Raw genomic sequence first — 23822 nt, forward strand, 5'->3', positions numbered from 1 at the left:
AACAAAGTTCATAAATGTTTATAAAGTACATTTAATGTCACTCTTCATAAAATTCGCCAGAACCTGAATAGAAAGTTAAGGATTAGACTGTATTTTACAATGAAGGCGATCTGTACAGTCCTCAAAACTGAAGCATTTGTAGAAGAAATCACCATAAAAAAGATCGCGAGTGTTTACCTGGTTAAGAATGAAATTCCTTTCCGCACATTTTTCCAGCATATCAAAATGATCAACGCCAGGGAGCTCAAGATGCTCCACACTGGGATGTACCATCGTTTCTTTTAGTAAATTGGAAAAATTTTTTTGATGATGAAATGCAGGACTATCATGTTCCGCTACCACAATCAGAACTTTGCACTGGATAGTTAACCCTCTGGATTGGACGACTTTCATTGGACTATTCCTGACCGCAATTTCTCTGGATAAAGAAGATGAATTTACGATGGTATAATTTTTGGTTGTTCTTAGCTCTAGCATGTACAATTTGCATTTGCCATTTACGATACTAAACGAGGCTTGTTGTGATCACAACAAGTGAGATCGTGGTTCAATGGAAATATTCTAAATGTAAAAATACTATTGTCGAACCGTACTTATTCATCTTGATGGGCTCATTGATGTAAGTTGGTAACAAAGGCTCCAGGTCGTATACACCACTGAGAAGACAAACACCTTCAATATACCAAATTATGTATTAGTAATAAACATTTTATACAGCCCCACTGCCCGACACTGGTGATGAAGCCTAATTTTTTCGCCTCTCGCAGCTCGCTACGACTACAAGTGAGGGGTGTAATAAAGTACCACAATCTGGCCAAAACCATCGACTACACTTTGAATGATTTGTAGTTTTTTACGCAAAACATCAACATTTCGGTGTCGATTTCTCCCCTCGCCATCCTAATCACCTCGTTAAACCTATACTAAATGCTGGAATGAGTTTTGACACATCACGCACAACATTGATTTGTGGGGTGGGAGGGGGCTAGAATTTTGAAATAAATCCCGCGACTGCTGACTGTAGTGTCAATTACTACTCAGTATTGTCAATGTTTTGACCAGGATGGCAGCATATCTCAACGATAATGAACAAACACTGATTTACACATACATCGACATCGATATACACAGACTATTTTTAGTATTTTACATCCACCACGCGTTGTGGTATCGTGTTGTGGTATATTTGTGGTATCGTGTTGTGGTATATTTGTGGTAGGCACCATGCGACGACAGAATAAAACAGGCTACAAGAGAAGGATATATTGGCTAGTTTGACTCAATGGTCTGTAATGGCAGGACCAGAACCTGTAAATCTTTGAGGTGAAAGACCGCTGTCCTCCCAGTTCATCGTCATCATCATTGCGGAGAGATGAGCTCCTGCCGAATGTCCGACCAAGAAAAGTCTGTACATTTATTGAATGACAAAAATGACACGTTCAATACAATACAATGTGTCATATTGTATTCACCATATGACAACACACTTTAACAGTTCAACTGATAAAAAAACTGTATATCTACCTTGAAGATGGAAATCTTCTCCCTGTAAAAACAATAGCACTCTGTATTTGTGCCACCATGCCATCCATGGACGCTAAATATTCAGAAATTTTATCTATTAATGTTAGAAGATAAACAGGAGCAATTAAACATACTTCAAAGTCTTATTGCATGTCTTAGGCCGTATTCTGTGGCCGATTATCGTTCAGTTTCGTTGCCCCCCTTCGGGCACTACTTGAAAACACGATAGAAAATTAGGATAAATTATAGAAAGTCTAAATTCACTTGTTTTCACCTTCACAAACCTGCAGTTTTCGAGCATTTCATCTTCGAAACATCAGTGAATTTGCATGTTTTGCAATACACCGACGCCATTTTGATTCAGGAAATGTCGAGGATACTTGGTGTAATATACGACATATATAGCAGATTCAGCAGTTTTATACCGGTATTTAAATGAAGTTTCCTGAATTTTTGCTGTGCAAGCAGGTTTCAACAAGGAAGCTTTGAGTGGAGTTTTACGAGGTTTTTCGCAAATTTTCATAGTTTTTCAAAACTAAATTAGTCAGAAAAGAATTGGACAACAATTAATCGGAAAACATCCGCCAATTTGCGATTTTTTTATAGCATTCTGCTCTTGGAATTTACAAATAAATAAGAACAACTTTATTTACACGCATCAAAATCATCCACGAGCGTTTTGTTTCTAGTCAATTTATATAAAACAAGACGCCTGCTCAAGGCGTTCACTCCGCCTGCATGCCAACTGATGTACCTAATTCATCCGTGGACCGTGAAACTCAGGGCTTCTCGGTCAAAATGTTTTGGGTTACCTGTAGAAATGCCAACTTCTGTCGCCCAAAACGACGAAAAGGAAAAAAGACCATGGCATTTTAAGACTCCGCTGCGCATACGCAGGCGGAGTAATAATTACTACACAATTCTTTTCCAGCATACCCTTTGTTTTGTGATTTGCAACGTACAACTACTGTACATGTTAAAATATTGAACACGCATACCAAGGTTGATATTGATACGTTTTTAATAATACCATCGTGGGAGATTACGAGCGCCTTATAATTTTAAAACACAAATAAAATGTTGAACTCAACCCTTTTAATCGGACAGCTAATACCACAATTCATCATCGACGTCATCTCCGAAATCCAGATTAGATCCTGATCCTTCAAGTTCATCATCGTCATCAGATTGAGCCAGGCCATAACTGCTGTCATCGTCGTTACAATCTTCAACTACTGCATTCTGGCAATCACCACACGAACATAGGTTGGTGCACTTTAAGTCAGCCTTTTTGCAGGAACAACGCATGCATGGTCGAGCATCCAGTCTTGCACTTGCACTCAACTGACACTCAATTAAAGATCGCGGAGCGGGTGGGCGTGTCATCCAAGTTATCTCCAGCTCTTTATCGTCAAGCGTCCAGCCATTGCCAACCAGTGATGGGAGATCGACTTCTGCACTTAAACACTGATACCATGATGCTGCTTGATTGCTAATGCCATTACCGGTAAAAGCATGAAAGCCTGGTAAACAAAGTGCAACATCCACGCCCAAGAATTTCGAGATAATTGCTACAAATACGCAACGACGTCTATCTCCCGTGCCAGTCAAAAAGAAAATCTCTTTCTGCATCTGTTGTTGCATGGCAATCGCAGGTATAAGAACATCTGTATCAGGGCCTTTGATAATAACTTTATCGTACGTTGCTGCTGCGTGGTTGGCATGTAGAATTAAACGAGTGTCTGCTTCTTCGTGGTGCTATGAAGCGAAAACACCTCATTACTTGTAACAATATCGTTCGGGGAATCACCGGGATATAAAACATAGCATCTTTCTTTAGCAGTTACGTACATAGTTGAAATGGAAAACCACCGGGAGGAGTTACATGACCTCCAGTGTTCACATAAGAAAGATATGAGGGATTTCTGGTTTTCACCGCATCTTAAACACTTTTTCCACTGTTTTGGAACACTCTGATCTTTTCCGAAGATTTGAACTTTCTGGACTCCTTCAGCTCTTCGTTGTTTCTCTGCATTCTTTATGCTCAACTAAGGATACCTGTCTGCAACAATCTAATCATTTGGAATTATACTTTCGTGCTAGCGTGTTGAGGTTTTTAAAAGAGCATCATCGCCAAATGTTTTCCATTTTCCTTTCATCGACTGAATAACTGCCATAGCATCTACAATCAGTGCATTGTTGTTAAATGCACAAACATTGACTTCTGGATTTCCAGATTCATTTTCCAATACTTCAGCAAGTTTAGACTTGGGCCAACTTGGCAGTTTTCACAAGTCCTCACACGTTTTCATAAGGAAAATGTTTGAAATTTGTTCTTTTTCAACTTCGTAAAGATGTCTGGGTTTTCGCTCAACAAATTCGTTTTTAGTGGATTGATGATAATAAGATAAAGGCGTTGGTAATTAACTTTGTCAAAAAACTGAGATGTTGTTAATAGTTTTGCTGAGAAAACGTGTGTATTATAAAAGTAGTTAATATAAAACAAAGGTTATGCTGGAAAGGAATTGTGTAGTAATTATTTTATATAACTTGGCTAGAAACAAAACGCTCGTGGATGATTTTGATGCGTGTATGCAAAATTGGCGGATGTTTTCCGATTAATTGTTGTCCAATTCTTCTCTGACTAATTCAGTTTTGAAAAACTATGAAAATTTGCGAAAAACCTCGTAAAACTCCACTCAAAGCTTCCTTGTTGAAACCTGCTTGCACAGCAAAAATGTAGGAAACTTCATTTAAATACCGGTATAAAACTGCTGAATCTGCTATATATGTCGTATATTACACCAAGTATCCTCGACATTTCCTGAATCAAAATGGCGTCGGTGTATTGCAAAACATGCAAATTCACTGATGTTTCGAAGATGAAATGCTCGAAAACTGCAGGTTTGTGAAGGTGAAAACAAGTGAATTTAGACTTTCTATAATTTATCCTAATTTTCTATCGTGTTTTCAAGTAGTGCCCGAAGGGGGGCAACGAAAATCGTTTTCTAAGCGACTTTTCGTGCCAGAGAATACGGCCTATCTATTTATATATTCACCCTCAGGAGCCAGGTCATATCCCAGAGCCACAAATATACAGTTGAGATCATGCAATTGTTGTCCTAGAAAAGGGTAATTATCCTTGCTGAAAAAATATGAAAAAAAAACATTTAATTTAACCCAATTCATGCGACTTCAATACTTCTGACATACAACTGAAAAAAAAAGTAGAACCTGCCGGCTTGCCAATATCCACCATGAATAAAAATCAACACATCTATAAAGTAATACAAATGAAATAATACAGAATTAGGGTGGTTGTTGAAACATTGGTCTGGTTATCCCTTGTTTTAAAAACTAATATCATTGTAATGATCATATTTCCCTCCTCTGTTCCTGGTGTTTTCCGACGTTTAAAACATTGCAAAACAGTTTGCGGGATGCGTGCAGTGTTCAGCAAAAATGTCTCCAAGTCTGCCCCAGGGATGCTTTGCGGTTTTCAGTAAATTATCTGAGTCCGGAACGAGTTGTTCGAAAGGCGTTTAGCTTAAACGGTGGATAAGCAAAAATTCGAAAAACCGGCCCCAGGTGTCGGTCAAACAAAAACTGCATTTTTTTTTTGTTTTCCTAAATAAAATTGCCCGTAGTCTCGTGGTTTAGTATGAATTACCTATGCACGGTTGTGGTTGCGCTTTGCTCAACGTTTCGTTAAACGTTTCCCAGAACCCCAGATTCTCTGAACTATGATCGGTATTTACCTTTTGTTTGATTTTTCCAATCCGGGGGATAATAAATGTCCAGTTTAGCCTTCTCTCCATCTCCGTACACAATGTTTAAATCGCAAGTGAACTGTCTGATTAACTTCTCATTCACTACAGAATTCATTATTTTATTTCAATTTTACGTATCAATAATCTGGTAAAATATGACCATGACACAGACACAGCTATAAGCCTATAACTTCTATAGAAAGAACATCTTTAAATGGCTTCGTGCTAAAAGTAACCATTGAACTAATCACCCGAAAAGTGTTGTTTTTTAGGGCTATATATTTTATAGGCTAAATGCAATAGAGAAACAATCAATGTTTTCAGTTTTCAAATCAGAATGAAAACATGAAATAAAGAAGACGAACGAAAATTCCGCCAAGAAAGTTCGGCCTTGCTGCCGCTTGCCATTTCCCGGTAACGCTGTACTTATATACTGCCTACTGTCTAACAAAACTTTTTTTCACTCCAACGACACCCTGCTCTTTCTATAGCCATGACGTTCTGTCGAGAATGTCGCCTCCAAACTGTAGTCCTCGACAAGTCACAAATTAAAAACCTTTAATAAACTATAAACCTTTACAACAATAATACTTGTGCTCGATGCACCACTACCTCGTAGCGTGTCACTAGTCATACTAACTCTCATGTTACCAAAGTGTCACGTGACATCCCTAATGCTAATAACTATGTAATCTAATCTACGTAATGTATATTGTATAATAACTGTATTCTTATCTGTCAGTTCTCAACAGTTCTGAATTTTGTTCGCCCGTTTCGTTGAATTTGATCTTTACTTATTTTTGAAAGACCCATGGAGAATATATCGTATATCTAGATAGTTTTACTTTCAGTTTATTACCCTCTGATCCAATTTTCAAAAAACGCAAGACGGGATCTTGGCCGCCAGGAATTGATCTGATTATCCATTTACTTGGGCTATACTGATGCTCTAAACTCTAAGATTAAATAATGAAAAAGGTTATAAGTTGTTACCCGAGACCTATTCTTTGTATCTTTAAGCGTGGCCGTAGGGGGAATAGCCCAGTAACACATATTAGATTAGAACCACAACAATAACTTCTTCTTTTATAGAAATGTATTAAAACTGTGCCTCCGGCTCGTGCTTTTGCCTCTCACACTAACTTCAACTAATGACTAGTATCACTATTCAAGTGTCTAACAATTAAGCATCGTTCATTGTTTCACAATATTTCATTGTTTAGTTGTGCAACGCCCGTGCATAATTGCTTATATAACAAAGTGTTTCAAAATTAATGTCACACTAGCTATTCAAAAACACATTAGTGTTATTAGAGTAGACACCCGTCACGCATTACACTTTTTAAAGCGTTTTTAACTGAAGAAACGCTTTCTTTGACAGAACAATTAGAAGTCAAGAGTCTTAAAGAAAGCTCTCTGTCTTCTCTCAGTCCTGGGTCAACGCTAATGATAAATCCGGGAAATGTCTTTGTTTCGCAGTAAATGTCTGTGGTACGAACAAGAAAACATAGAGTGGTGCTGCGGATTTGCGGAGCGATGAGTTTGAAAAGGTTTGAAAAGAAGATAACTCTCTCAACCACCTCAAACTTTGGAATTGTAAACAAGTTATTCCATTGGACAATTGCTGAGTTATGCATAAAATGTATTGTACACAAGTCTCCCATATTCATTCAGATATAAAGCTCATATATCTCTCCAAATGTGGCAGATGAGTCCGGATTTGGCAGTGTCATGTGATTTTGACCTTTATTGACAATTTTTACAAATTTACTTCCAGGTCTTTCTTTATAATTTTAATTTTTTGGATCATATAGCCTGATTAATATGAATAGGCAATAGTAAAATTGTTTAAAGGTAGTTGATTAATATTGGATAGTGGACATGTTGTGTGAGCTAGCCACCACGTACCATGGTTGATGAACATTGAGTGAAGTTAAAATTAAATTTTGAGAAATAACAAATATTTGTTGCATATTTGAGGAATTCATTCAATTGACTTAAATTTGATGCGGTATTTTTTTAACCAATAGCAAAGCATTTTGACCAATTTTTGACATTGCAAATTACTGGGCGGGTGTTGGGGGGGGGGGCATGCACCCCCAGCTCAATCAACCATTATAATGAAACTGTAACAGAACATCAATCCTTGGCCAAAGGATACTGCTGGTAGGACAACAAGATTCACTATGTAAAGGTCTGTTCACATGATCCAATTTTGTTGGATCCAATTCACTTCTGATGGATGTTTTATAGTCTGTTATCTTGTAATGTACATGGGCTGCAAATATACTGATGTTTTAATAAAATTTTTTTATCAATAATCGACTATATTCCATATATCAGAAGTGAATTGGACCCAACAAAAATGGATCGTGTGAACAGACCTTAGTGCCCAATATGCTACAAAATCAGACTTAACCAGCTACATGATCATGAGGTACCTTTAATTTATCTTCGTCAAACTGCATCGTGGATACAATCACCTCAGTGGCTCAGTCAGAAGGGTGGTCCTCTATACTTTAACAATTCTAAATCGACATTCACCAGGAATAAATAGCAAATGAACATGCTATAAATTGATATAACTATTTACGTGGCTATACAAGTCCAAGACGCACTGTGGGTGGTGCCCGGTGCCAAATTGGTAATTCTACGATTTGTAAGGTTTGAACAAGTGGAAACACTAAGTACCGCCGGTGGGCGTTAGTTGCTATGGCAACCGGTAACCAGTACACCAGTTTTTGAATTTTGGAAAAAAGTTGTCACTTTCATTTAAATAGAATAATGGTAGGACGTTCTAATTGGTACTCGTGATTGTTTAAACGATCAAAGCACGGGATCAAAGGTACCCACATACGGTAAGGTTTTCGTTGTAGTTTTGATGGTATTATATTATAAACTGACGCACATGAGAATGATAACTCTTCGTGATGCCAACTGCTGTAATTTAATAATATGTAAACACCAAAATTGAAAACAGTAAAATCACAGTTCTGAGTATAAAGACCATCTATAAGTTCATTTCTGCATACAATGAAACTGAATTGTGCTACTTAGCACAATCGCATATGTAGCGATGCGATTTAAATAAGCCATACCAAGCAATTAATGCATGTCTTGCTATATAGGACACCTAGCAGTCCTAGCTCACTGCTCACACTCCCATGTAAGGCCTCTAACCACTGATCTAACAACATACCAATGAGTATACCCTCAGTAAGAGAGAAAGGGAGCAGACTTAGTCAGAGTAATACACAGCTTAAATTTTTGTCAATTTTTTCACCAGGAGTTACATTAGGGAAGAATACCTATAGTACAACAAGGCATGCAAGAAATAACCGAGTGCCTTGTATTTCCTGTGAATACATGGAAATGGAACATCATTGGAAACTTTTTATTACATTACTCTGTCTATTATATTATAAGTCCTAGCTGTGATCAGTAGTTACAATGTAACACAATAATGCAAGGTGTTATTTGAGATAGGGACCCAGCAGGGACTTATGAGCATATAATGACTGAGCCAGGAAGTAAACAGATATTGGCTATAATGAGAATAGAATGCAGGGATATGTTTTCGATATAGACTAGGTGAGCTTGTTTTAAAGACACATAAGTAGAGAAATCAAAGTATAAATATCTAATTTTACTAACAAGGAGAATGTAGTATATACTTTTATGATGTTTCATGTATTGTAATTGTAACCTTTCTATTACTTTTAGCATACATGAATTTTTGGCCTGATGTATTATCAATGGCCTGATGTATTATCAATAGAAACAAACACAGCAATAAAAAATGGTTTGGATTCTGCTAATTGCCTTTTTGTTAAGTATGTATATATTAATGTTAATGGTTGTTTACTTCAGCCCTACATATTTACTTGAAATCTAATAGCATTTTGATTCTTCATGTATTAGCAAGTGCTGATTCAATGTTGTGACAAGTCACTGGAGAATTAATGCTTACAATAGCATTGCTAAATTTTGTTTTTATATACATGAACAAATTAAAGCAAACCAGGATTCATATTAAAGCACATTGATAATTGGTGAAGATTAGCTCTGAAAACATATGCTTGACACTCTACATTTTACTATTTGTAGAGAAAGCTCCCTTCCTATTAAGACCTATTGCCATGAAAGCATGTCACATGCAAATTCTATATATGAAAGCTAGCATAATTAAGTCTATTGAAGCCCAGTACCAAGGATGACTCTTCTAATACCTTTGTTTGATATAGGTATTTCTGGTTCTTGGAGTCGCAATGCTTATATAATCAGTTTTAAAAAGGATGGATACCTTGAAATAGCAAAAAATCATCTTTCTGAAGATGAGAACCTTAGTTTTGACTTCAAAACTACCTTACCTGATGGACTATTGCTTTATCAAGGAGGGGTAGGTAGGTTAGAGTAGGATGTATCTTGTATCTTGTATGTATTGACGTCGAAAGGGGAAATAAATAAAGTAACTAACGAGTGACTCAAGTAGCAACATTCACCCTTACGAATACTGTAGGATTCAAGATATGGCTTGAATGCTGCAAATATTGTAGCTGTACAACCAGGTTGCTGGAATTTGTAGCTATAAGACCCAGGATCAGATATACAGTGGTCTAGGAGCTGCAAATTTTAATTAACCAAAGTTCATAATGGTTACGCCTCGGTAGTGACTATATACGCTACGCTGTTTATTCTCCCAGGCCTACTAGGTTTTACGTCGCATTTTAATTTGAACAATAGATAATGAGATGTTTTAAATAAGCTCTGTTATCAATATGGCAGTAATGGCAATACTTCGTTGGCTCTATTTGATTTGCAGCCCATATACATTGCAAGTAAAAAGTCTATAAGTATAAAACATCCATCAGAAGTAAATTGGATCCGACAAAATTGGATCGTGTGAACAGACCTTTGGAGAGATGATAACCAACTCGTAATGATTAAAAAATTAAATTAGTGAGCGTTTGAAAAATATGAGGTCGAGGATGACGGCAATTGTGCATCTTGATACTTTTGCAAAACGGGAAACTCGTCGAAGACGGGAGAGAAACTCATCAGATGTGAATCCGGTCACAGATGGGTTTCTCGTCCGAACTCTCGTCCGAGTCTTTTCGTCTAAACCGACAGGTATTTATATAAAGCTGGACGGCAATCCAACTTCATCTGAAATTCGCATTTAGACGGGTAAATCAGACGAGTTTCTGAAATATCAACACGGTCAAGGACGGAACAAAAAAATTTTTATCGTAATAATTACGATACCCTTTTTTGCATTACCCGACCCATCACACGTGCACGTATAAATTTATCCATTCCTATTCATATTTAGACGGGTTTTTACCATCAACTTTCCCGTCTAAGACGAGTTTCCCGTCTCTAAAATGAATTCGGCTAATGAAACAAGTAGCTATGAAAGACAGTTTAGAAGCCTGATTCGCATTGATCACCGCAAAGTACAAATTACTTTATTCGGCAATATAACCATCGCCGAATGTTGGTGACCATGAGAATCGGGTATAACGGCTGCAAAAATACCGTGAGCACTTTGAGTTAGTGGGGGAGAAAAAAGGCCTTCAAATGATATTTCGAACGCTATTTAAAAAGATCGAGAAAGTCCAAACCCCACCTGGACGAATATTAGAACACTTGTGATGACTTATGCATTTGTTTATTTTAAAGGTTGTACAGAAAGAGCGATGGGACCATGTTATCTTAGAATTAGTAAACGGCAGCATACGTATATCTTACAATACGGATACAGTGTTTAGTGAGACTGCTTATGTCGGGCAAGGACTCAACGACGGTTCATTTCATAATGTAAATCTTGTGCTAAGCAACACAAAACCTTATCAAGCAACCCTCAGTGTGGATACAATGCAGTCGGTAACGGTGAGAGGAACCCAGCCTGTCAATTTCCGAGACACGAACACCTTCTATGTCGGCGGAGTACGGACATTAACAGCTCGCGTTAAAAATAATCTGATCACTGGGAAAAGTTTTGTTGGTTGTATAAAAGTAAGTCAGAATTTAAAATTTCGAAGCTGAAGTCGAATGTTTTCCTGGGCCTAGCTTTGTGGGTAGAATTTTTCTCTCTACATTTCTTTCTTTCGACATTTCTACTGCATTTTAAACATGCAGTTTATATACATTTTAGCCATTTGCAACTACGTGTTGTTCCGTGTTTGCACCTGGTGGCATCAGCGGAGTACGACGTTCTAACCCCTTAACCCTCATATTTCTTTTGTAGAATTTCATCCAAAGTAGATATGCAATAAATTTTTTCTACGACCTACCATACTCGCAAAATGTGCAGAAGGGCTGTCCACGAAGGAATGTCTGTGCAAGTCACAGGTGTAAATATGGTACATGTGTGGATTTATGGACCAACTATGAATGCCGGTGTATGTCAGGGTACACATCTCCGTACTGCGAGAGACAGCTAAGCGCGTCATTTGATGGCACGAATAACTCATCTATAGGCTACTCATTTGGGTTCCCTATCAGATCACTTTCGTTTCAGTTTAATGTAAAGACTGGGTATACACAGGGGGGGATGGTTTACTCTGGAATTTTGGTAAGTTTTAGACATATCAAACTCTGTGTAGACAAAAGGTATATCGTGTTTCAAGTTAGCGCGCTTCCAGCTGCGCGGCTATATTATTTGACTCAAAATTCGTGGTTTTTTCCTGCTCGTGCGTTGTGCGTAAAAAATACATCTTAGTTACCAGCGGGATTTAAAAATTTCACCTTCGGCACGTCTGGTAATGCAATTTTCATACAGATTCATCACGTTCTACACCTGGACTTTGGGGTTTTTTAGTACGCCGCTATTATAGAATTTCACCGCTGAGTGACCTACTCACGGCGGAAGTGAGAGGGAAACTGGAGCTAGCGCTGTTGCAATACATTGTGACGTCTAGTTACTTCCATTTTTGGAATCTACATGATTTGGCGCAAATTTTGATACCAAATTCATACATATTCAAAGCGAATTAAGAGTGGACCAATGGCTCTATATCTTCGGTTTTTCGGGGTTTCTTTCTCGATTTTGGTTTTGTTTACCTCATAAATTCATTCCGTCGAAGGGATAGAGCATGAATACGAACAAAGTACGCCTTTTCTACGGACTACAGTTCCTTCTTTTAATTACGAAATAAGCAAGTAAGTATTAAAATTATAAATTTTTGATGATTGTCCATATTAAAAGTTTAAAATATCTTTGTTCGGAGTTGATAAACACTCTGTGTCTATATTTCAGCTTACTCATATATACTTTATCAAAAGAGAGGCACTGAGCAAAAGAACGGAGAAACCTATGGCTATGAATCTTCTTTTAGTTGACGTGTTTGCGGACGAAAACTCATTATTATTAATGTATTCATCGGCAAAACGCCGAGATGGGCCGGCTTCAAAATTCGCTTCATGAATTCGCTTCGATCTCAACGCCATCTTTGTTTATGGCCGCGCGGTATTGCTCTCAAAAGAGACTAGACTCTAGCTAGGGCAAATGTCCCAATTTGTACTACAAGAGTTTGATATGACACATGGTACATGTGGGACTCAGAGTAAGGGCTTCGGAAATTAGACACTCGTTAACCCGATTCGCCACAAGGTTAGCTTAACCCTGGGTTAAAGCAATTCTCTACATTAATTTCTCTAATCGCTTGTTTACGTATACACTAGATGAATATCTTTTTTTATAAATATTTTCTGGACCGATAGAAGTAACACGCTTTTTCGCACGCTTTTCTTTGCGGAAACTTCACGAAACGCTATTCTTCGTGCAGTTGTATTCTTCAGCAGTTGACAACCCGCGATTACAAGACTAGCTGAGGAGCAATTAAGGGCAAAGAATCGTGAAAATATTGAATACTTCACAGTTTTGTTCGTTTCTCTATAGAACTCCTTCCAGATTGGGATTGCATTTTTCGGCGATCACTTGAACTTTGTTTATGGGCAACCAGGAAACTGGCGATCAGCTTCTCTTGGTACAAATCTCACGGATGGGTCATGGCATCATCTGAACATGACCATTAAATCTTCCGGCACCATCATCACGTACATTGACAGAATAGACACGTCTGTAAATATAGTACCAACGGTTAGCCATATTGGACAGCATTTGTACTTTGGCAGAGTATCTGCAAATTTTTCCTCCTTGTCACAGAAATTAAATTATTCTCCATTTACTGGTTGTGTGAAAGAATTGTTGGTAAACAACAAAACTGTGGATCTAGGTATTGGCCAGCGTTTAGGTGCCAGTCCACTACCGAAGCCAGGCTGCGCGGTTGATAGAAGCTGCTCATCCGTTATGTGTGGAAATCAAGGAACATGCAAGACCAAATGGAGTGGCATGGAATGTAGGTGTCCTATTGGGTACCACGGGGATAGATGTGAAAATGGTAAGTCTATGGTAAATTCTAAATGCTCTGTAGTCTGTACGTTAGAATGATATCACATATTTTCTTTCAAATTTACGTTCAGGAACAGCAGCAACATTTAATGACAATACAAGTGTCTTGCTGACATTAAAATCGTCACACTGGACTTTTGGCTCAAGTGGTTCTATGAAATTCAGGACTCGCTCGTCACATGGCTTACTACTTTATGCCGGCTGGTTTCCTCGTTCGCAGGCTCGCCACGATTATGTGAAGTTGGAAATAATAAAACAAAAATTAACGATGACTGTGAACTTAGGGTCAGGTTAGTAATTGAGTGAAAACAAGCTTTTGATGGTTCAAAGTCAGGAATGAAAGCGTTTACTAAGCTTGACACATAGCAATTGGTAGCGCATCTTTTCTCTCGCCAGCACCTTATTAAATCACATGCAGTAATATCCTCATTTCTCTTAATTATTTTTTCTATCCTCCAAGGTGAAGGTAGTGTGATTATTGACCATACTGTAACAGCTGATCAATGGCATTCTCTTGAATGGACGAGAAAGTATCGAAGTTTGCTCCTGATCTTGGATGGTGTAAAGCGAGGTGAAGCCAAAGTTCCTGGAAGTGAAAGATTACTGAACGTCAGTCGCAGTGGAGAAATATTTGTTAACATCAGCAGTCCAGTTAAATCAAGTAAGTAGTTATAAACGATGTATTCAGGTATTGGTTCGGTCGGAAAATCTCAACTACAACATTTTCGCAAAAATCTTTAATTCCTGTTCTGAACGGGTAAGGTAGTTCGGAATAAAGGAATACCAAATGATTTTCCGTGCAGGATTGCGTGATCCATGCACGCGGGATGTTGCGAGACTTTCGGAAAGCGTGAAAATACACGAGCCGTAGGCGAGTGTATTTTCACGCTTTCCGAAAGTCGAGCAACATCCCAAGTGCATGGATCACGCAATCCTGCACGGAAAATCATTTGGTAATTGTTTTATAAAATAACTGTAGTGAAACAACGGTTAACTTTATTAAAATTAAATTTCGCGTGCAGGATTGTCTAAAACGCGTGCAGGATTGTCTGATCCTGCACGGCTATTGACCAATCACATTGCGTGTTTCACTATAGTTATTATATAAATGGAATTACTTGTCTTGGATAAATAACCATCATGTGCACTAGAACAATGACAACAAGGCATGCCAGATATCTGAGGTTGTGAATACGTGTATATACTACGTCCTAGCCAGACCTCAGCCCTCAGGGCTACGACGCCACAGCCGACGACGCGCCATCAAATAATCTCTATTCTTTCATAGATATGTTTCGAGGCTGTATAAAAGACCTGGTTCTGGATACCCGCAATGTAAACTTTCTTAATCCCGTACCTCAACGCGGACTCGCAGTTCTCAATATGAACGTTAAAGCTGGCTGCGTGGTTAAAGATCCCTGTCATGGATACATCTGTCGAAATGGGGGTCGCTGTCTCGACGACACAGGTAGCCCGCGTTGTAATTGTACCGGAAACTTCACAGGATTGCATTGTGAGCGGTGCATTACTGGACATACTGGAGCATTGTGTGATAAGGTGATAGATTTGTGCGCAGATCGACCCTGTCAGATGGGTACGTGTGTTTTTGATCCGATGATATCAATAAATAACTACACCTGTGTTTGTTTTAATGGTTTTACTGGGAGAAATTGCACCAAAGAGATAAATGAATGTTTGGTACATTCACCATGTAAGAATAATGCCCGATGCGTTGATGGTATTGCAAACTACTCCTGTATTTGTGCAGATGGTTATACTGGAAGAAATTGTACAATAGAAATTGATGAATGTCTGGTACATTTACCATGTGAGAATAATGCCAGATGCGTTGATGGTATTGCAAACTACTCCTGTATTTGTGCAGATGGTTATACTGGAAGAAATTGTACCATAGAAATTGATGAATGTCTGGTACATTCACCATGTAAGAATAATGCCAGATGCGTTGATGGTATTGCGAACTACTCCTGTATTTGTGTCGATGGTTATACTGGAAGAAATTGTACCATAGAAATTGATGAATGTCTGGTACATTCACCATGTAAGAATAATGCCAGATGCGTTGATGGTATTGCCAACTACTCCTGTATTTGTGCAGATGGTTATACTGGAAGAAATTGCACCAAAGAGATTGATGAATGTTTGGTACATTCACCATGTAAGAATAATGCCAGATGCGTTGATGGTATTGCGAACTACTTCTGTATTTGTGCAGATGGTTATACTGGAAGAAATTGCACCAAAGAGATTGATGAATGTTTGGTACATTCACCATGTAAGAATAATGCCAGATGCGTTGATGGTATTGCGAACTACTCCTGTATTTGTGCAGATGGTTATACTGGAAGAAATTGTACAATAGAAATTGATGAGTGTTTCGTGCATTCACCATGTAAGAATAATGCCAGATGCGTCGATGGTATTGCCAACTACTCCTGTATTTGTGCAGATGGTTATACTGGAAGAAATTGCACCAAAGAGATTGATGAATGTTTGGTACATTCACCGTGTAAGAATAATGCCAGATGCGTTGATGGTATTGCGAACTACTCCTGTATTTGTGCAGATGGTTATACTGGAAGAAATTGCACCAAAGAGATTGATGAATGTTTGGTACATTCACCATGTAAGAATAATGCCAGATGCGTTGATGGTATTGCCAACTACTCCTGTATTTGTGCAGATGGTTATACTGGAAGAAATTGCACCAAAGAGATTTATGAATGTTTCGTACATTCACCATGTAAAAATAATGCCAGATGCGTTGACGGTATTGCGAACTACTCCTGTATTTGTGCAGATGGTTATACTGGAAGAAATTGCACCAAAGAGATTGATGAATGTTTGGTACATTCACCGTGTAAGAATAATGCCAGATGCGTTGATGGTATTGCGAACTACTCCTGTATTTGTGCAGATGGTTATACTGGAAGAAATTGTACAATAGAAATTGATGAGTGTTTCGTACATTCACCATGTAAGAATAATGCCAGATGCGTCGATGGTATTGCCAACTACTCCTGTATTTGTGCAGATGGTTATACTGGAAGAAATTGCACCAAAGAGATTGATGAATGTTTGGTACATTCACCATGTAAGAATAATGCCAGATGCGTTGATGGTATTGCGAACTACTCCTGTATTTGTGCAGATGGTTATATTGGAAGAAATTGTACCATAGAAATTGATGAATGTTTCGTACATTCACCATGTAAGAATAATGCCAGATGCGTTGATGGTTTTGCCAACTACTCCTGTATTTGTGCAGATGGTTATACTGGAAGAAATTGCACCAAAGAGATTGATGAATGTTTGGTACATTCACCATGTAAGAATAATGCCAGATGCGTTGATGGTATTACCAACTACTCCTGTATTTGCACTGATGGTTATTCTGGAAGAAATTGTACAATAGAAATTGATGAATGTTTGGTACATTCACCATGTAAGAATAATGCCAGATGCGTCGATGGTATTGCCAACTACTCCTGTATTTGTGCAGATGGTTATACTGGAAGAAATTGCACCAAAGAGATTGATGAATGTTTGGTACATTCACCATGTAAAAATAATGCCAGATGCGTTGATGGTATTGCGAACTACTTCTGTATTTGTGCAGATGGTTATACTGGAAGAAATTGCACCAAAGAGATTGATGAATGTTTGGTACATTCACCATGTAAGAATAATGCCAGATGCCTTGATGATAATGCGAACTACTCCTGTATTTGTGCAGATGGTTATACTGGAAGAAATTGTACAATAGAAATTGATGAATGTTTGGTACATTCACCATGTAAGAATAATGCCAAATGCGTTGATTGTATTGCAAACTACTCCTGTATTTGTGTCGATGGTTATACTGGAAGAAATTGTACCATAGAAATTGATGAATGTCTGGTACATTCACCATGTAAGAATAATGCCAGATGCGTTGATGGTATTGCGAACTACTCCTGTATTTGTGCAGATGGTTATACTGGAAGAAATTGCACCAAAGAGATTGATGAATGTTTGGTACATTCACCATGTAAGAATAATGCCAGATGCCTTGATGGTATTGCGAACTACTCCTGTATTTGTGCAGATGGTTATACTGGAAGAAATTGTACAATAGAAATTGATGAATGTTTGGTACATTCACCATGTAAGAATAATGCCAAATGCGTTGATTGTATTGCAAACTACTCCTGTATTTGTGTCGATGGTTATACTGGAAGAAATTGTACCATAGAAATTGATGAATGTCTGGTACATTCACCATGTAAGAATAATGCCAGATGCTTTGATGGTATTGCGAACTACTCCTGTATTTGTGCAGATGGTTATACTGGAAGAAATTGCACCAAAGAGATTGATGAATGTTTGGTACATTCACCATGTAAGAATAATGGCAGATGCGTTGATGGTATTGCAAGCTACCTCTGTATTTGCATTGATGGCTATACTGGAAGAAATTGTAGTGTAGAAATTGATGAATGTCTGGTACATTTACCATGTAAGAATAATGCCAGATGCGTTGATGGTATTGCAAACTACTCCTGTATATGTACTGATGGCTATACTGGAAGAAATTGTGGTGTAGAAATTGATGAATGTACAACTGATTCCATTTTCCCAAACCGCCGTTGTCTAAATAATGGTGTGTGTATAGATGGCGTCGCAAATTATATGTGTAATTGTTCAGGCACTGGTTATCGAGGACTAAATTGTGAAACTGATATTGATGAATGCTTAACAGGAACACACAAGTGTAAAAACGGCACATGTATTAACGTTCCAGGGGGATACAGATGCGATTGTTTCAAATTTTACAATGGAACATTTTGTAACAACCATACGAAGATTATAATAGTTAATTCTAGTGGACATAGTGTTGAATTTTCTCCCACAAAATTTTGGTGGGTTATTCTTATTGGTTTGTTGATAGGTGTGGTGTGTATTGTTGTGTTATTTTTGTACTTACGGAAACAGACAGTAAAAATGGAGGGTGTTTACCTCCCTGGGGAGGAGGAAATAAGAATGGCAAAAGTCAACCCGGCATTTGGGTTGATCAATGAAGAATGTATCATTTAAGACCATACTTTTGGTCAAGTAGTTTTCACATAGTATATTTATATTTATAATGTTGTAAAAATTGTATATAGCTATATACCTATTATTTTTACCAAACACCGATATTAAAAAAAAAACAATGGACGTTCTGTACTCACATGTCAATTTTTTCGGGTAATTTATTTCAATTTGAAAATACGGTCCTTAAGTGCTGTCAAATCCAATCTCCTCAATCATTTCCTTAACCTCGTACCCCCAGAGTACGTGTGCATCATGATAGATGGGAAGTCTGAAAATGATTGAATTCAGCATGAGAAATATATCCCCTTAGGCTCAATTAGCCTTTTTCACGATAACGTTTTGGGGTATTTTCATTTTTTTCAAACGTGTTTTTAAAAGTTATAACAACATGAAAAGCATTTTTTTAGAATCAACACACCGTTCTTCCAGCCTAAAATTAAAGACTGTGGCCGTTATGTGAGAACGCTTACGGTTTTGAGAAAAAGTACCCCAAAAATGAAAAATGGCGGCATATTTGTCATTGTGAGAAAGGCTAATTGCAGCAACTTCGTACCCCAGGGTTTTCTTTTATTTGCAGGGTTTTCTTTGTTCGCTTCACGGAGTAAAGTCGGTGTACGAAGTCCGGCCGTATCTAAATCCCTAATTCTCATTTTAACCTAAATCAAAATGACAGATAGACTGAGATAGTCAGCAATGCTGCGATGGCATTTGTCTGTGATCATCTACAGCGATCTGTTGCAAAATAGGAAATAAGAAAACTTTTGTGTCACATATTGCAATACAAATTGAAGATAGATATCTGCTTTTTTTCCAATCAATGGGCTTTTAAGGTTTATTTACTTATTTACAACAGCTCTATTGTTATATAGCTCAGTGTTCCGGGCGCAAATTTTGAAGAGCACACGTGTTGCATAAATTATAGAGATTGTTGATCACTTGATCTGCTCACGGTGATCTGCTTTATAGTTTATACAGGATTTACACTTGGGAACATTTACGATCTAAAGATTTTGTTATTATGGGCAAACGAAGAAAAGTAGGCATTGTTCATTCTATTCATGTACCACCTTAAAAGTGAAATGTGTGTTTTTATGTTTATAAAATATTGAATGATTCGAGATCTTTTTAAATAATGTGTTGTTCTCAATCATACTGATTGCTGAAGAAATTACACTAAATGTCACATACATGTAAAGTTATACCAACCTCAGCAGTAATACTCCCGAAATTTGCTCTCGAACTCCTGTTCTCCCTGTAATAAGTATAATTTTGGTGTGAACCGTCGTCATAGGCAGATTTATGGGTTGTTCATGTTGTGTGTATCCCCTGATATGTCAACAATCCTTAGAAAGATTCAGAAATAAGTTCATAGATTTGAAATTTTGGGCTTACATGCAACTGTGGCAAAGGCACAAACCCTTAGATTTGAATTTTAATTTGAAACATCCCCCGGCAAACACAGAATATGCTTAAAATGTGTTTCCCTGAGATCCCCTGACTTACCTACCTTCCCGATTTTAAATTTCCATAGACATTGACCAATATGTCATAACAAACATGATATTTTCTAGAAAAGTAAACCAAAAGGATTGGTTGGGAAGGAGGAGGCAGAGAATAAAAATCTTCCCAAAACATTCGTTATGCATCGAGGAAATGTTGGAAAATCAATTCTTCAACTGGAAATGGACATTAGACATGTCATGGAGCCTAATACTGCTGTTAATTTAAAGGTGGATACATTGCTATATTACATGTATATTTGAATTTTGGTGACTTTTAAAATTGCTTTTCACATAGGTTCGCAAAAACAATGTACTGAAAGATTTTGTCCATGTTGCTGGGCCTCTTGGTATTACACATTTTATCATCTTTTCACAAACAAAACTTGGATCTTACATGGTAAGGTTGCAGTTAAGGCAGTCACAATGTAATTTACTTCATTTTCACTGTTATACGAACATAAAATAACCTTTTATAAAATGCGGAAATAGCAATATAACACAATATTTTCTCATTTTTGTTTTGAAGAGAATTGCAAGGCTTCCAAGAGGGCCAACATTGCATTTTAAGATTCACAAGGTAAGCTGAGAACCATTGCATGTCAAGCCCCAACATTTAAATCATATAATCAAAACCTAATTGAATGGGTTGAAATGTAACCTGGCCTACAATAGCATTTTAACTCTTTTTAAGGGCTTCAAAAAAATACATATTTATAAAACTGATTATAGTCAACCCATTCAATAAGGTCCAAATTATATCTGTCATGACATTGATTTGGAAAAATGATGTAGCATATTCTTTTTTTCTATATACTAGTTTTCATTGGCACGTGAAATTATTTCAATGCTGAAAAGACCAAAAACATATGGAACACAATACAAGAATTCACCTCTGGTCAGATTGGTTATTAAATGTTTATAGCTACTCTTGACAGATAAAAACTAATATGTTAACCTATAAACACAGTAAACAAATCTGCTTTTTTTTTACCAGATGGTTTTAAATGATTTTGATCAGAGTACCTTACCCATGAAGTTGATGACATCAATGTTCCAGAACCTGTTTCCAGCTATAAATATACAAAAGGTCTAATTTACCTTAGAGAAAATATATATTTTGTGAAAGTCCCAATATAACCAGGAAGCAGCGTGCCACATCTTCAAACAGCGTCAAATGTGGTGTAACAACTGCCTAAACTAACTCTCCTGATGAAAGCCCTTAAGTCGAAACGCCAAGAAGTGTTTTTTTTCCATTTTAGGCAGTTGTTATACCACATTTGATGCTAAGTTGTAAAAGTCCCAGTCTTTCATTACCTTCCAATGGTTATAACTGATATTGTAAGATAGAACCAATATAGAACAGTTAGTGCATGCTCAGAAATTTTATTGAAACTACATTTTCTTGTTTTTAGATCAGACTGGCAGAGATCCGTCGTTGTGTGTTGGTTAATTATAACAAAGAAAACAAAATGATTCATTTTAGACACTAGTATGTTTTGATGGAAGCATGATATGTAGAAATTTTTCACAAATTTTTCATAAAAGTTGATACCAACCATAATGCTATGTTCCATGCTTTAGCCAAATTGATGTTGCTCCAGTTGGCATGAGCAGAGGTGTGAGAAAACTACTTCAAGCCAAAGTCCCCAATATGGCTAAGTTTTCTGATGTCAGTGAATACATTGAAAGGTAGGATGTTACCTTAATATTGAAATGGCACAGAAAAAAATGGAGATTTAACTTTTTGTTATGTTTCAAGGGCTGCAGGTGGTTATGGATCAGAGAGTGAAGCTGAAGACCCAATAGATAGTCAGGTGACACTACCACAAGATCTTCCAGGACGAGGCAATATTAAGTCAGAGAAAAGTTCCGTTAAACTTACTGAGGTAACTAAGATAAATCTGTGGTAAGAATTATAAAAAGACACTGTCAATGTAACCTGGAATTTAGGAAAGGACGGTAGAGATGCACGTTTCCTAACTCCAACATTCTCTTGTGCTTTCATGCAGATTATTATTGTTTTTGTTAAGCTTGGTCCTCAAATGTCATTACAACTTATCAAGATTGAAGAAGGATTGTGTACAGGAGAAGTACTTTTTCATGAATTTGGTAATTGTTGTTCGTTTTACCCACTAATTCGCTCACTTCATTCATTTACAATAAATCACGTTGAAAAAGATAAGTTAGAACTCTTGCATGCTTCAGGCTGCGAACCGTCGTATGCAAGCAATCATTTTGAGCTGCTTCGAGTCCGTTTGGCATCTAATGGTGACGTAATATAGCAGTATGCAGGCGGCTGACATCTTATTTAATTTTGTGTTTGCGCAGTTCACAAAACTAAGAAGGAAATTCAGTCATTGAAAAAAGAAAGAGAAGCAAAACGGTAGAATGATTTTGTCACATTTCGTTCCAGACATGCTTTACCCCAAATTTATGGAATAACTGGGCATTTGGTATAACTTGTTTAGAAAACTTAAGGAACAACGCCGAAAACAACAAGAAGAAAATGTGAAAAGAAAGGAAAGAGAAAAAGAACTTAACAAGTACTGTCAATATAACATTGCATGAACTATACAGGTAGCATTAGAATACAATTTTGAAGGTTTTGAATTATCAATTGTCGTATGTAGAGAACGCAGTATAGCTGGGCAGTTGAAGAAATGGAAAGGCGAAGTTAAATCGAGTGAAAATGAAGGTAAAATTACAGTAATTGGTAAACTTGTTTCACCGTGAGGAACATGACAACCCCATGACAATAATTTACAGCCCCCCTAGTCTCGAGTGTTATAAAGTTGGAGGGACATCAGATTTTAACACCACCGTCAGAGTCATTTCTTTCTCCCTCTCTTCTTTCAACTGACCCAAACTAAAATTGACAATTTACCAACCTTTAAGTACAGCATATGGCGTTTCTTATGTCAGTGCACCAGAATCTTAGTAGCATATCATCATGTTCACAAGCCTAAAATCTTTGAGAAAGATAAATATTACCACGGAGTTTTCGATTTACTAGAAGAAAGTAGTTCTGAAGAGAAAGAAATCGTCGATCAAGACGACAGTGCAGATGATGATGTACGGTGGTATAAAGAAGAAGTTGGTGAAGATCCAGATGAAGGTATAAGAGAGTCGTAATTTTTTTATCATTAAGCTAATATATATATGAAGGGGTAAACTGCCTTAAAACTTGCGAGAACCTTTCACCTTAGCCTCTGCTTCAATCTCTAGATCTCTTTGCTGGTAAATCACACGGAAAGCCGATGAATAGACGGAAAAGAAAGGGACCCCCGAAAACGAACAATATCAGCAAGAAGCGACCGAAATTAGACAAAGTTTCCCAAGTGAAGCAGAGGAAATCCTCCGTGGATAGAAGGAAACAACGAAAGAGAATTTAATATATAACAATGGGGAGTTGTAAATTATCTTAGCAGTTCTAGTACAAAAAGCCAAACATCACTTTTTTAATTGACAAAATATTATCTCATATGTTGAGGGGGTTGTTTTAAAACCAACACG

General features: G+C 37.4%; 3 protein-coding genes and 1 long non-coding RNA gene across 5 annotated transcripts; 2 read left to right on the top strand and 2 right to left on the bottom strand.

Annotated features, from left to right (window-relative positions):
* Window positions 1–18: 18 nt before the first annotated feature.
* On the bottom strand, window positions 19–7778 carry LOC114519045 (kynurenine formamidase-like). The gene is made up of 10 exons (XM_028539097.1): window positions 7736–7778; window positions 6154–6250; window positions 5283–5396; window positions 4759–4801; window positions 4584–4669; window positions 1525–1597; window positions 1309–1406; window positions 594–672; window positions 178–418; window positions 19–63 (listed from the first exon to the last, which is right to left on the bottom strand). The coding sequence occupies exons 1-10, from the start codon at window positions 7760–7762 to the stop codon at window positions 19–21; spliced, it is 903 nt and encodes a 300-aa protein (XP_028394898.1). The 5' UTR covers window positions 7763–7778.
* Window positions 7779–9024: 1246 nt separating this feature from the next.
* LOC114518785 (neurogenic locus notch homolog protein 1-like) lies at window positions 9025–18902 on the top strand. Its single transcript, XM_028538773.1, has 8 exons — window positions 9025–9127; window positions 9539–9693; window positions 10977–11312; window positions 11545–11871; window positions 13198–13699; window positions 13782–14000; window positions 14171–14371; window positions 14999–18902. The coding sequence occupies exons 1-8, from the start codon at window positions 9094–9096 to the stop codon at window positions 18805–18807; spliced, it is 5583 nt and encodes a 1860-aa protein (XP_028394574.1). The 5' UTR covers window positions 9025–9093; the 3' UTR covers window positions 18808–18902.
* Window positions 13907–19623, bottom strand: LOC114518787. The gene is made up of 3 exons (XR_003686527.1): window positions 19361–19623; window positions 18945–19075; window positions 13907–14296 (listed from the first exon to the last, which is right to left on the bottom strand). It is a non-coding gene; the product is annotated as an uncharacterized LOC114518787 (long non-coding RNA).
* A 138-nt stretch (window positions 19624–19761) lies between these two features.
* Window positions 19762–23773, top strand: LOC114518786 (suppressor of SWI4 1 homolog). Of its 2 annotated transcripts, none has more exons than XM_028538774.1 (15): window positions 19762–19843; window positions 20379–20537; window positions 20605–20706; window positions 20836–20886; window positions 21127–21204; window positions 21304–21396; window positions 21722–21798; window positions 21891–21998; window positions 22069–22195; window positions 22340–22418; window positions 22638–22692; window positions 22778–22852; window positions 22940–23004; window positions 23323–23424; window positions 23535–23773. In XM_028538774.1, the coding sequence occupies exons 1-15, from the start codon at window positions 19826–19828 to the stop codon at window positions 23699–23701; spliced, it is 1356 nt and encodes a 451-aa protein (XP_028394575.1). In that variant the 5' UTR covers window positions 19762–19825; the 3' UTR covers window positions 23702–23773. The 2 variants fall into 2 exon arrangements, with proteins under 2 accessions (XP_028394575.1, XP_028394576.1); XM_028538775.1 differs by having other exon boundaries at window positions 23326–23424.
* Window positions 23774–23822: the final 49 nt, after the last annotated feature.

The sequence above is a fragment of the Dendronephthya gigantea genome, unplaced genomic scaffold (genome assembly GCF_004324835.1).
Source record: "Dendronephthya gigantea isolate DGI-Jeju-01 unplaced genomic scaffold, DenGig_1.0 000012F, whole genome shotgun sequence".
NCBI classification, from domain to species: Eukaryota; Metazoa; Cnidaria; class Anthozoa; order Malacalcyonacea; family Nephtheidae; genus Dendronephthya; species Dendronephthya gigantea.

What these genes read in the sequence shown, in the direction of transcription:
- LOC114519045 (XM_028539097.1), bottom strand. Translation starts at nt 7,762, where the DNA reads ATGCAGTTTGACGAAGATAAATTAAAG. An exon ending in TTGACGAAGATAAATTAAAG is followed by an intron (nt 6,251 to 7,735) that starts GTACCTCATGAT and finishes ATTTAATCTTAG; the next exon opens with AGTTTAGAGCATCAGTATAG. An exon ending in TTCACCTCAAAGATTTACAG is followed by an intron (nt 673 to 1,308) that starts GTTCTGGTCCTG and finishes GGTATATTGAAG; the next exon opens with GTGTTTGTCTTCTCAGTGGT.
- LOC114518785 (XM_028538773.1), top strand. Translation starts at nt 9,094, where the DNA reads ATGGTTTGGATTCTGCTAATTGCCTTTTTGTTAA. An exon ending in GTTTTGTTGGTTGTATAAAA is followed by an intron (nt 11,313 to 11,544) that starts GTAAGTCAGAAT and finishes TTTCTTTTGTAG; the next exon opens with AATTTCATCCAAAGTAGATA. An exon ending in GACTGTGAACTTAGGGTCAG is followed by an intron (nt 14,001 to 14,170) that starts GTTAGTAATTGA and finishes CTATCCTCCAAG; the next exon opens with GTGAAGGTAGTGTGATTATT.
- LOC114518786 (XM_028538774.1), top strand. An exon ending in ATACTGCTGTTAATTTAAAG is followed by an intron (nt 20,538 to 20,604) that starts GTGGATACATTG and finishes CTTTTCACATAG; the next exon opens with GTTCGCAAAAACAATGTACT. An exon ending in CAGCTATAAATATACAAAAG is followed by an intron (nt 21,397 to 21,721) that starts GTCTAATTTACC and finishes TCTTGTTTTTAG; the next exon opens with ATCAGACTGGCAGAGATCCG.